At 36.2% G+C, this 14,373-nt stretch overlaps 1 protein-coding gene across 2 annotated transcripts in view; it reads left to right on the forward strand.

The window, feature by feature from the left end:
* Positions 1-14,373, forward strand: part of tenm4 (teneurin transmembrane protein 4) — a gene marked incomplete at its 5' end in the record, with an annotated part of 172,576 nt that overhangs the window by 34,738 nt on the left and 123,465 nt on the right. The window contains one exon of one of the 2 annotated variants that reach the window (XM_079823975.1): positions 7,931-8,149. The exons of the other annotated variant lie outside the window; for it this stretch is intronic. Within the exon in view, the coding sequence (XP_079680101.1) occupies positions 7,931-8,149 (219 nt within the window). The remainder of the gene's footprint in view (positions 1-7,930; positions 8,150-14,373) is intronic. 2 annotated transcript variants of the gene reach the window in all.

Consider the following 14,373-nt stretch of genomic DNA (forward strand, 5'->3'; position numbering starts at 1 on the left):
ATAATGGTGTCGATTTGAATTGTTCCCGGGTTTAAGAATTCAATGAGTAAATGTTTAGCGGGAGTGAGGTACTTTCGGTTTCCAGTGAAGGATCCAGCAGCATTACAAGAAGTAAACACTGTTCATTTACATACACACTCCTGGGCAGCAAAAAAAGGGTGGGGCCAAGCCAAGAATGGCAAAATATTTAGTAGTCTTTCAATGGTTTTAACCATTTTAATCACAAATCACTGGTCAGGAAATTAGCAAGAATTGCACAAAAACTGTACTGTAGATAAAGTAACTTAGCACAGAAAAGTCTTTGTTTTCTTTAACCCTTAAATGCATGACTCTTTCGCCAATCATTCTTACTTATTCGGACCTTTAGCGACCCGGATCTATATCTAACACGGATGGATCTCTACCTGTCGCAATAATTTAAAACTCCCCTGATATTAGGATAACAATTACAAAAGAATAAAATAAAATATATTTTGTTACCTTTTGAAGCTTGGAAGGGTTCAGTTTGAGCAGATGTTTTATACCATAATCACTGTCCTCTTCAGAGCTCATTTCCCAGTACATTCAGCATCTGGCTCATATTCGCGATCTCAAACATATTCTCAAAACTATAATTTTCAATACAAATCAATATTTTGATCACTGACAGCTTCTTCACCAGATCCACCATCAAGTGACAGTGACACCATTTGATTGTGTTCAGTACTTGCTCTGCAGTAAATCGCTGGTCCATTTCAAGTTTTGCATATAATACTTATTAATGTTTCGTAATAATCAAGGAACTTTGCTGCCGTACCATGCAGCGCAGGCGCAATAATATCACGCAGTGTCTAAAAATAGGCTAACTTCCGTCAACATAACCAACGTGTTATTGCGCCTGCTGCACCCATGGTTCCGCAGCAAAGTTCCTTGATTATTACGCAGGAATGAGAGTATAGTTCTTAGCCATATCGGCCTAGAAAATCGCAACTTTTCATTTTCAGTCTTAGTACACAATGTAACTACAAAAGAGTCAAGTAGGAAAAATATTGAAACTCTTTGGTCATTTTTGAGCGAGATGCTAACGGTCTAATCAGATTCAATGATTTATGCAAAGCTATGCTAAAAGTGCTACTGCCAGACCCGGAGATTGGCTGAATGGATTTGAAAACAGTAAAACTCAACTGTTTAACTCTAGGGGAGTTGGAAAGTTAGCTATTTTCAAAAATAGTGGCATGTTCCTTTAAAGTTTAAATTACTGTTGTGCAGAAAAAACTATACGTACACTCTTACACACCTCGGGCCGCAAGCGACCCTATACAATTTTTACAAAAAATGATTGGAAAAACAGGCATTCTTTTATCCTTTTATTATTTTTTTCTTGTTATATTGTTTACAATTAATTGATTGAGTGGAATACTAAGAAGGTAGTGGTCTAACATTTTTTTGTGGATGACGTCCCAGGTCGCTAAAGACCCGAGGTATGCATTTACGGGTTGAATGTTGTTGCCGTGTGGGTAAACTGGCAGACAGCTTTTTTACAGAAAGTCATTGTTCCATTCAATGTTGATGGCTTCAGACAGTTCATGAAAAATGTCTCCCAGTTTGTTTGAGTTTAACTCTTTCCCCACCAGAGTTTTTTTAAGTTGCCAGCCACTGCCAGCATTTTTGATCATTTTCACAAAATTTTCATGGCCCCCAGAATATTTTGTTGTATGAATATCTGAACATGTAATATATCAAAAGAAAGAACAGACCCACTGCTTAAAAAAAGTTTTATTCTAGCTTCATGCATTTATTTGATCAACACTTGAATGTGGTTAAAGTTTAAAAAAGCAACATTTTGAGAAAAAAGATGAGAAAATCACATTTTTGTCAGACTACATCAAGATCCAATCAGAACGATGATCAAAACCATAGTTTGAGTAGAGTCCATCAACACCCCAAAGCATCACAGTCCTAAAGGGTCGACATTTCATTCAGTAACATTAGGCAGTTTTGATTTATATGCTGTTTAATTTTGATGATCGCGTTATTTTAAATATGCATTTGCTTACATATACTATCGCTTGTTTCTGCATCTTCTTTTCATGTGTTTTGATCATGAGATTCTGTACTCTTTCAGATGATGTGTAATAGCGCTTCCTACCGTATAACAGTGAAAGAATAGAGACCAAATATAGCCTTCAAATCTGAAATCTGACCAGGCCAAATCATGAGCCTGATGAGCTTGTTCTCAAGCCACTTCTTGGTTGCCTTTGCAGTTTGGGCAGGAACATTTTCTTGTTGAAAAATAACATCTGATCATTCCTCTTTAGAGAACAACTTTTCATTTTTGGGAAGTAAGCAATATTTTGCAATGTTCTCCTGTACTCCAAAAGCATTAAATTACTTTTTACAGTGAAGTAGCTCACCAATACCATCAGCTAAAAGGCTCCCCACACAATACCACCTCTTCCTCCATGCTTCACTGGGGTAGAGATGCATTTATTACTATTTCTCACCAGATTTTCGAATCCATACGACTCGTGTTTCATTGCGATTCATCTCTTCACACAACAAAAAAACATTCCTGAACCACTCTGAATCGCATAAATGTTTTCTTGTTATTAAATTTTACACACCTTTGGAGCACAGGAAGCACATTGTGAATCTCTCTGCAGAAAGCTGTGCTTAATATTTGATGCTTCAACATGCTCTTTGGGTCTTTTTGCCCAGTAAGCACAGCACTGTCATAAAACCATACTGCCCTATGGTCTCGTATACTTCAACCATTTTATGGATGTGAGAACTGTGGTACTAACTCATATCCTGCCATTTCAGCCTTCTTTTCACCATCAGCAGCTGTTCTGTTGTGCGTCGGGCAATCGATGCCCCTTCATCTGCACTGCGATTACGTCTGTTCGCCATCAAACTGCGCTTATAAGTGAAATCCAGTATCTTCAGCAGAATCTTATAGATGCTACTCTAATCTTCCTGTTTGAGTCACACCACATTGTTATTGTTGATAAAATAATGCATGCGTCGGATAATGTGCGCGACATCCGACTTCATCTATTTAATTTGGTGGAAGAGGGTGCGTAATGGTACGAATTGACTACCCATAATGCAGTCTTATTGATTATAATGACATAATTTACAAAGCTCTTAGCGAGAGTGAATTAAGCGGTGTGACGTCTTATTTGAAAGCCTCACTGACTAAAGCATCTTTATTCGCAGAGCTTTTGATGTTCGCTTCGGAGTGCAAAGTGCGTTTGAAGATGGCCCAGAGGCCAGGGCGGTGTAATTCAAGCGTTGAGGCCGAGCAGAACAGAAAGCTGCCCCTGCTGTTTGTACCAATTGCCCTCGCAATTGGCTCTCTGTTCAGCCGGGTCTCCTGGGAGATGGGAGGATACAATAGGTTGCTGTGGCGACAGAAAAATCTCAGCCTACCTGCGAATTGGAGCCCGCCGCCGCTTCGCCTGCTCGTTTAATTAGGTGACTCCTGAGTAGATTAGGGCCTCTGTTCGTGTGGGTGGCCCGCTGCGTTCGTGCCCCAGGAGCGCTGCAGTCATCGGCCAGGCTTGAAGGGCAGGCCACAGGGGAAAGTCTGTCAGGAACTGGAATAAGAGCAAACGGGCTGAAAGAGAACTAAAGACTCAAGTTACAAGGCTATACAGAAATCTTTACGAGAGATCTGCTGTGATGACGTATAAATGTGACTAAAGAATTAAACACCTTTTCGGTGTTAAAATTATTTATTCTGTCCAAGTTATGCAGAAGTAACTTTAAAAAAGTAATTCATTGGTCAGCTTTTCAAAACATTGTGGTTCTGTGGCACTTATCATTATTTTTATACAGTAATTACCATTATGTTAGATGGTTACAAATTAATGTTATTTATTTATAATTATTACAGTCTGAAATACTACTACTACTACTACTACTAATAATAATATTAACATACAGTAAAATAATAGATATTAATATTATTTTATATTAACCTCATAGACTATAAATATTAAATTAATATTGATTTACAATACATTTATAATAATTATAATGATAGTAATAAAATGGTTGCAAATCAATATTATTTTATGTTTAAAATTTATATTTAAGCAATATAATAATAGTCAAATATTAAATATTAAAGTAAAATAAATATGAAATTAATATACTTACAATACTTTTATAATAATAATTTAAAATAATAAATATTAACTTATACATTATATTAATAAATAAATAAATAAATATTGACTTACAGTACTTTTATATTATTAGTAGTAAATAATAACAATAACAATAATAATAATTGCACATCAATATGAATTTATTGTTCCAAACTAATATTTATAATTTTATGTTTAAGAATGAATAATAATAATAATAATAATATTGTGAAATAATAAATATTAACTAGTGCTGGGCAATCGATTAATCATGATCAATCGCATCCAAAATAAAAGTTTGTGTTTACATAATATATGTGTGTGCACTGTGTATAATTATTATGTATATATAAATACACACTCATTCATGTATATATTTAAAAAATATTTGCATGTATATACTGTAGCATATATATATATAATATAATTTATCTCATATATAAATATAAATATTTTATATATACATATAACATATTTTCCTTAAATGTATACATGCATGTGTGTGTATTTATATATAAATAATAATTATACTGCAGTACACACACATATATTATGTAAACACAAACTTTTATTTATTAATCAATTTTCCAGCACTAATATTAACTTTATACATATTACCAAATAAATATTGACTTACTGTACTTAATACTATAATAATAATAATAATAATAATAATAATAATGTAAAATAATAAATATTAACGTTATACATATTAATAAATTAATATTGACTTACAGTACAATACTTCTATAATGATAATAATGGCAAATCAATATTAATTTATTGTTTAAAACTAATATTTATCATTTATGCGTTGAAGCAAAATAATGATGATGATAATAATGATAATGATAATATTTTGATACCCTGTCATCTTATCAATTCAATGGCCTACCACAAGAATAATTAGTGTCAAAAGCACTCACATTTCTTCAAAATCATGCTTTGCAATTCAGTTTTTTTGCTATTAGTGGCACTAATGGTTCTTCACCTTCAAAAAAAAAAAGGTTCTTCATCTTCACAATTCCCATTCTTCTCTTTCGCTTCTATAAGTCAGAGAAATGACAATAAATCACGCAAGATAGAATTAATTAAACACAGCCACAACAGCCTGCAAGACAAATGCATCCCTCGGTGAGTACAGGGATGTTTAGTACAGTTTGCTCCTCTGTGACTTTCAACACTTTTAAAGGACTTTAATAAGAAGTCTTCTGTCAGAGAAGACATGACTAATGGGAAATTGAACTTGCTGTAGGTTAAAAAGTAAAATGTCTGTAAAAAAAGATGCTCCATCCATTTTTTGAGATTTAAATTCATGCATTTCAATAACTCAGAGTGGTTATTTGACTCGATTAGATTAGAAAACGTATTTATCCTGCTTTTACATCAGATAAAGTGCCCCAGATCCTATGCATTTGATTCAGACTTAATTGAAAGAAATTCAGACTCAAAATTGATCTTTTAGGTTATGGACACTAATAGTTGGCCTTAGGAGAGTAAAAAAAAATTGTATAATTCATTATTCCTTTCCCTCCTGAGTTGTACCAAACCAGTCCTACGACTCTGATAATAGTCTCTATTGTAATGCGCGGTGTTGCCGGTAGGAGATCAGGGATTGAACGGTTGTTGATTCAAAGATTTTCACTTCAGAGACTTTCATGCTTCACCATGAAATCAATTAATGTAGTACTGGATATATTATGTCTAAGCATTTCATAGTAGTTAAACATTCTCTAAGTGGTGTCATTTCATGACAACTTGAACAGTAATTTACCGTACTGAGGGATGGTGTGTTTTTTCGTGGATTAGTTTGTTAATTTTTGATGAGTATTTCACCATTCAAATGTTGATTTTTAACAATCATTTGACCTCGTTCATGAAACACAAGAACAAATAATTCATGTGTAAATTGTTTAAATCCTTTCTTATATGCAGTTTGTCTCAACTGATGTAAGAATGAAAGAAAGTATGACTTGTTTTTTTGCTGAACACTGCACAATTATTTTTGTTGCAGTTGAACGGTTACACCAAATTACTTGTACACCAAAGTAGTAAACATAGATATTTAATTTGACTAAAACTATAGCTATACATGTAAAATGCCATTTGCCAATATTTAGCCATTAGCATGTTATCTCTGCAAGTTTTACTGCTAATTTTTAGGTGGACTATAATATTATGTGCTTTAAGACTTGTCAAATTAAAGTGATGAATTGAACACAAGACGTGCATCTTTAACATCAAACAGCTTGATTGACACTTTAATGCATCATATGGTAATTTCACTAATTGTTTCTTAATTCTCTTCACTCAATCAGCTGTGTCGCGTCCTAGCAGTAATCACACGTTTGCACCAGAAATATAAAGCAACATTTTTCTTTAACTTTGAATGATACTTGTCAGCTCCTTTCACATGACAAGGGAAGAATGACTATAACACGTTGTTCTCAGAATAAACCCCATCTAAGTCTTACAGCTGGGCAAACTTTTTGAACTTGTGTCAGTACTTTTGTACCTGAAATGTTCACTCTTAAATATTCATATCTTGCTGGAAATATGCTGCTATTGTTCTCGTTCTTATACTGTCTCAAATCTCACTAGAGTTTTCAGAAAGAAAGGATCAGCACATTTTTAAATGGAAACAAATATATATAGTCTGTGTGCGTGTGTGTGCGTGTGTGTGTGTGTGTGTGTGTGTGTGTGTGTGTGCGTGTGTGTGTGCGTGTGTGCGTGTGTGCGTGTGTGCGTGCGTGCGCGCGCCTGTGTGTGTGTCTGTGTGAGTCTGTCTGTGTGTATGTGTGTGTGTTTTTATATTTCCCCCAGCAGGCTGTTTCATTCTCATGTGCTGTGAAAGTTGTTCTGTTGTAATTCTCCAAAGTACTGTACAATAATTCCCCCAAATATCATTAATTTTATCATTTGTTGTATTGATTAAATGTGATTGTGTATGTAATTTGGGTCAATTTCACAAAACCTTTCAAGAACCACAAGCCTCATTACTGTTACTGAAAAAAAAATGTAATTTATAAAATATAATACAATATAAATATATATATATATATATTCAGCCTTTATGCTGATTTAATTATTTAAAAAAAGCTAATACAAAAATTAAGACATTTATTTTAAAAATGTCTTAAAATAGGCTTTGATTTCTTTATGCAAAATGTAATTTCTTACATCTAGCTCATTTATCCCCAAAATAAATAAAAAAATCTATTAAAAAAAATAAAAAATTAAATGTTTCGAACCCCTAAGTTTCATTACTATTAGTCAAAAATGTATAAAATATTTAGATATTATTTACATTTTAAAGTAAAAATATATTAAGGGCATACTTATTGTTTTGCCCTTTACCTTTTGCAGATATAAGTGACAAATAATGAATTGAAATGAAATGTTCCTAAAACTTTGTGAGATTCACCCAATAATATTCACCTAATTTATTCACTGTTGATTAATAGTTGCAATCACTTTTGATCACCAGTGATCTTTTCTGAATGTTCCATTTGTTGTTTTGTAAAAAGCTTGTCTGTCTATCTGTCTTTGAAAAAAAAAAATCCTTTTTGGAGTCGCAAAGCAACTGTTATCACAGTTATGCCAATCTCCCTGTTCAGCTGGGCAGAACAAAGACAGATGAATCAAGACAGACAGCTTTTATCTGTGCATTCATGGCTTTTATTTATTCTCTCTGCATGTTTCTGTGCAGTGCACTTATTAATTTTTTGTTATGTGGTGTCATTCGAAGGTGTGTTTTAAGTTCTCCCGCATGTGTTGTTTGTGTTTGTGGTCTACAGGTCCTCCTCTTCATTGCTCATCTGCCTCCTCTTCCCCTGTCGACTCCCCTTACCCTCCCCCTTCCCATGCAGCCAATCAGAGCCAGGGAAGGTTGCTAGGTAACAGCAGGGCTCAGGCCGGCCGGGACTCTGAGTCAGAGGATGAGATTGGCCCCAATTCATTCTTAGTTAAAACCGGCTCAGGGAACGTCTGTGCTTCGGCCACTGCAACTCCTAACGGTGAGTCCCTCTCAATATCGCTGCCTGCTAGATGGGTCTTGACATCCCCAGCTAGACCTGCTGTGGAGCTTGTGGAGCTAGCCACAGACTGAACATAAATTTTTTGGGATATTCTTGGTAGCGGTGGAAGTCAGATGTTAGCAGGAACTTTTTTAACTAAGGCCTGCTGAGAAGAGAAGCACTTGGCTGGGGTTCAGGGAGTGAGGTGTGTCAGTGTGAGATGCTGAATTTCTTTTCTTTCTTTTTTTTTTAAAGTATATGGCGAAGTCCAGTTTAGAGCTGCTAAAATTTCTCTTAATAATTTCTTATGAATGGTTTTGTTAAACAGGGATAATTTAGGTAAGTTGAAATGAAAGTGGTTCAGAGATAAAATAGGGACCAATTTACCTGAATTCACCCTGCCAGTGTTGAAGAAATGTACCTTAAGCATGGCATACTGTCATACACAATAAACAAGAACTAGGGGGGTAGAATTCTCTGACAATTTGTTTCATTTATGATTGTTTACAAAATGATGCAATGTACCATGGAATCTGAAATTTGGTCACAATTTGATTCTCAAATGATGCTATATATATATATATATATATATATATATATATATATATATATATATATATATATATATATATATATATATATATATATATATATATATATATATATATATATATATATATATATATATATATATATATATATATATACAGTCTTGCTCAAAAGTTTACACGCCTTGCAGAATCTGTGAAAATTTGAATAATTTTAACAAAATAAGTATAAAATAATCATTTTTATTTAGTACTGTCCTGAATAAGATATTCATAAAAGATAAAGAAAAAATAGCTGAATTTATAAAAATGACCCGATTCAAACGTTTATGTACCCTTGATTCTTATGTACCCTTGATTCTTAATATTGTCTCCATCCATACTGAATGATCCACGGCTGTTTTTTTTTTATGATGGTTGTTCATGAGTCCCTTGTTTGTCCTGAGCCGTTAAACAGCCCAACGTTCTTCAGAAAAATCCTTCAGGTCCTGCAAATTCTTCAGTTTTCCAGCATCTTTTGCATATTTGAACCCTTTCCTGATTTTGAGATCCATCTTTTCACACCGAGGACCATTGAGTGGCTCGAACACAACTATTAAAAACTGTTCAAAAATTCACTGAATCTCCAGAAAGAATCACGATGCATTAAGAGCTGGGGGTGAACACTTTTGAACAGGATGAAGATCTATTTTTTTTTTCATTTAGTATTGCCCTTCGGAAGCAAAGATACTTACATGTTTCCCGGAAGACAAATGAAGTACAATTTACCTTGATCTTCAAATTCAAAAGTTTTCACCCCCCCAGCTCTAAATGCATCGCGTTTCCTTCTGGAGCAACATTTTGCATGATCCCTCTTATTTTGTTAAAATGATTCACTTTTCACAGATTCTGCAAGGTGTGTGTAAACATTTGAGCTATATATGTTGATAAGATCCATATGTATTTATTTAATTTAATGACCCCTCCCCCCTGCAATTGTTTATGGCATTGTGGAAACCTTGGCTCTGCATTTCACATTGTTTGTTTGAATGTAGACTCTGGCAGACTAACCCTCGTTGCAGCTGTCATGACTAATTTCACCCTGTGCTCTGACTTCTGAAGGGCTTCACAAAATACTACACCACTGTTTGGACGACCTGGATTGTCGCTTACTTATGCAGCTTAGAAACTTGATTATTGAGGTTACATTTGTCCACAGGCCTATATTTCTTGTGTTATTTCAGATCGTTGCAGAGTTGCCTTCATTAACTTTGCTTAGTTTTACAAAGGTCAAGAAGTTTTAATGAAAGATTGAATTAATTTTAGAGCCTGTAAATGATAAAAAGCTTAATGGCATGCCCTGCTGAGGGACAAGTGACCAGCACAGCAGGAACTTTAACCACGATGAATCAATTTTACAAGTTACCGTGTCCTCACTAATGAGCCACTGATGAAATGTGCATGAAATGATGAGCTGATCACGTTATGCTGCTATTGTGGTCCAGAAAGTTCAAATACAAAAAAAACAAAAAAAAAACACTTGGACTCCTTTTAACATCCTATTACTTGTGGAGTTACATTTAATATAGCACTGCCACTAAAAGTAGAGGTTAGGTAAGACCAATGCTTGAAGTGAGATGTTTTAATCTGTAGCGTACCTTCACTTTTTCTTGTGTACCGGCACTTCTCACATGATGCCGGTGCTCTGACCGCCCACACTGAAACATAGAGTCAAGCTATTAATTAATTTTACACATAACACGTTTTGAGCTTTAATACGCTCTATGAACTGAACGGACCAATAATCTATCCAATATGACTGAAGCCCAATTGTTTAAATAGTGCCGTTGTGCTTTGGGCGACCCAAGTTCAAGTTCCGGCTCGCGGACCTTTCCCGATCCCGTCCCTCTCTCACCTTGCTTCCTGTCCACTCTATACTATCCTATCAAAATAAAGGCAAAAAACCTACTCATGACCACCTTTCCAATTATTGTTGGTTTAACATAAAAAAGTAAGTTACCTGGTTGCCTTTAAAATTTAATTAATTGAAATTAAAAATATTATGTCAATACAATAAAGAACATTGGTTTAATCAACAGAAACTCAAAATATTGTTATCTGAACCACATGAATTATGATTTGAAAAAATAAAAAAAAGTTGTGATTACCAATCATGAATTTTTTTTACAGTGTTATCCCATTCTGTTGTAGCCTAGAAATCTAGACGCACCCTAGCGGCAGAAAATGAATTTGAGTGTAGTCTAGCAACTCTCGGTAGACCTGAGAGCTGGAAAAACCAAACTCTGGTCAGGCCAATCACAGCGTGTGTAGAGTCGGTGGGCAGGCTTAACATAATGACGGTACGTCACAGCAGAGTTGCTGAGGTTCTACGTGCTACTTGTAAACACAGAAGCTGGTTAACAGCGGTCTTTTGAATCGGCTTTGGCCGCAACTCTGGAAGACTTGGAGTTAAGCTTTTATTTGAGAAAAGATCAAAGAACGGCACTGAAGTCATTCTTAAGAAAAGAAGATACGTTCGGAGTTTTGCCGACCGGAAACGGCGAAAGTCAATCAACTAACGTTAGCTCCGCTTCACCTTCTTTGCACTGGTTGGTTGTGGCGCTCATGGCGCTATCCAATTGGGTGCAGAGGGAATTTGAAAGACAACCGTTTATCCCGCCCCTCGGATTGAGCCCTGTCAATGGTGAGTTTCCAGACCCAACATCTTGATGTGGGTCTGGCTTGTCAGGCTAATTCTGTTGTATTTATTTTGGCAAATTTGCTGAATGTATAATAGATAATCTGTTATGGGAATAGATTTTTCACTAAAGATTTATATTACAACTGTGTAAAAAAGTGATTGTTACCTGGGCTTTTACTTTATTACAGTTTATCAACCAACTTTGCATATGTGGATGATGCCACAAAACCCATTTTGAACAAATAAACAAACATCACGAGGGAGCATTCCCCAGGACCCCCTTAAATGGTTCACACTTCAACGCCCCCACCCCCCTCGGGAGAACTGCCGCTTTTTCCCCACTTCAAGCACTGTGTAAGACAAAATGTAGATAAACTAGCTGACTTGTGACCCATTGCAGTGATTCTGAACTTATTGTCCTTTTAAAAGACAATGCTATAAGATAGCGTCCATCTAAATCGGTCTTACGTTAATGTCCGTGCTGCAACGGGGAAACAAATTACAAATGAGATTTGTTAACATGCTTTCCAGATAAGAAAGCCTCGCATCACTTTGATAATTGGAGGAGAGCAGAGAGCATGTCGATGCTGAGCAGTCGATATGAAGCCTGTCATCGCTAGCAGCTCTCGGCATCTCCCTCAAGGCTTCTTTACAGAGTTGAACAAAAAAATGCTGTAAATAATTGATCAGCCTTTACAAGTTAACCACCCAAGGCTGGAATTACATCAAGCTCAAGAGAATCCTGCCTGCCTGCTTCCACATGGCCCTTCATAAAGCAATGAATTAGCCTCCGGTGGCAAGAACCTTCCTTTCTCTGCGCAGCAGCCACCTAGCGTCCTGGTCACCTAGCGGTGGCACCCCAGTGCTAAAATGGGATTTATCTTTCCGACAAATGGCTGTGATTTGCATTGGTATATAGGTTACCCTCGGGCTGCCAGTGAGGGGTAGCACACTCACCAAAGGAATCGGTCTCTTGCCTCCGAGCTATGCAAGGCACCATAAGGCTCTATTTGACTGAGACAAAGTAGCAAACCACAGTGCCGTGGAAGAGTAAGTTTATGTGCTGGAGTTAAGCTTAGCGTCCTGATGGTAAAATAGTGAGATTCCTGCCAGAGGCTATGCTGTGTTGCACAAGGTCTATGCCAGGTTTGATCTTGCTTTCTTTACTTTGTTTCTTACAAGTCAGTGACTTTTCATTGTAAGTAAATGGTTCCTGCACTGCCAGTCATTTTGGCATTAAAAACCTAGACTCTTGATGGCTGCGTACACAAAAAGGCACAATACGGATGTGGACGACAAAATATGTTTCTGTTCACATTGTTCTATTAATTCAGAGTGACTCCAGATTGTTTGATCAGTGTTGCATGAATGGAACCGGACCACAATCTAGAGATCGTACCACTGTGCCACACAACTTATTCTTCGCTATCGATAACTATTTTTATAGCTGTCAACTTCTATCAGAATACCGCCAGGAAATATATTCATATTTTTAATTTGGTGTCCTTTTGCATATAAATACCAATTTTGGAGTTACCTGCTAGTAAAAAGGCTTGTCAATCCAAACACTGGCTGTGTCAAAGTAGCCATTGTGATTGTGGGTAAACAAGTGGTAAATTATGGAAATTAGCCTGCTCTTTTGAAGAGCACCCTCATTGTCGTTTTTGATTGTTTGGCAACTGTAAACAGAACAAGGACACCATTATAATAAGAAAAGAAAAACGCTGCTTTTTATTCACTTGAACCATCTAATGAGTCTATTTTAAACAGTTTCCCTGCGCTTTTTGAGATTGGGATGGGGGGGGGGTTTAACCAGAGAATAAACAGCCAGCTGCTTTTATTTACCCGAATATTAGCATAATGCTAATACGGATATGCCAGATAGCTTAAGGATTAATAAGAGTGATGCAGTAATGACAGACTCTTGGATAGGTAGTCACGCCTTTGTTATAGTCCCTGGTTTTTAATGAAGAGGTGCCTACACGTTCACACTGAGTAGCATAAATTGCCGTCCAAGACACACTGTGGATTAATTAGCGCAGTTAGTACCAAATATTTCACAGTTTCTGATCTATTTTTTTTCACCCTGCCCTTGTGTAAACAAAAACAGATGTCTTGAAAGATATGTGTCATGTGGGTTTGAGCCTGTAATATTTTGAAATGTTTTTAGGGTTGACGATGACACAAGTTAATACCTCCTGTTCTCATTTCTTCACCTTGTCAGGATATTAAGGGAGCATATTAAAACATTTTTAACTGTGTTGTGACAGGGCCCTGTTCTGCAGCCTGAGCTTGAATGTTACAGATTTGTAAAATTCTGGAGAGAGAAAGGGCATGGGCAGGGTAAGCTTCTCATGTAAAATGATAAGGGAGTTTGTAGGCCCAGATTCATGTTGTTGGTGTCGATATGATTTTGTGTGTCTTTAGAAACACAAGTTATTCTGTAGTTCCAGAAATGTGATCCAGTGCTGAGACTAAAGCTGAAAAGGCTTAGCTCAGGGTTTCGGGCTGTGAATTTGAACACGGAGTGTTTTCAGAGGAATTTGGTATGCTTTTCCAGCAAATGAGAAGGTATTACATGTGAAAACCTGTGAAGGCGAAACCTTACATCTGCAGAGAGTTAAAGTATTGAATCACGGATACAGAGGTGGTTAGCATTTGAAATATCGTGTCCCAAGTGTTTAAACTCAACATAAAGCAAAATCTGGCCACAGCGGCATGGTTAAACGCACAAATTTTACCACTGGGAAATCTCTGCACTTCCCGAAATTCATCTCTGCTTATAGCTATCAACCAGAGACGGAGTTATCAGGCTGAGGCAATTTCACTTTTCCCAGAGTGATTCTATATTATCAACAAAAAAAAGTGCATCTGTAGCATTCTATCGACCAAACGGCTCTCAGCCGTATTGTATTTTTCCATCCATCTATCTTTGTTGTAGAAATTCCATAAACTATAGTTCCTGAACCAAATGTCTTTTGTATTTAAAAAGGCTG

Source organism: Gobio gobio, assembly GCF_949357685.1.
Source record: "Gobio gobio genome assembly, chromosome: 8".
Lineage (NCBI taxonomy): Eukaryota > Metazoa > Chordata > Actinopteri > Cypriniformes > Gobionidae > Gobio > Gobio gobio.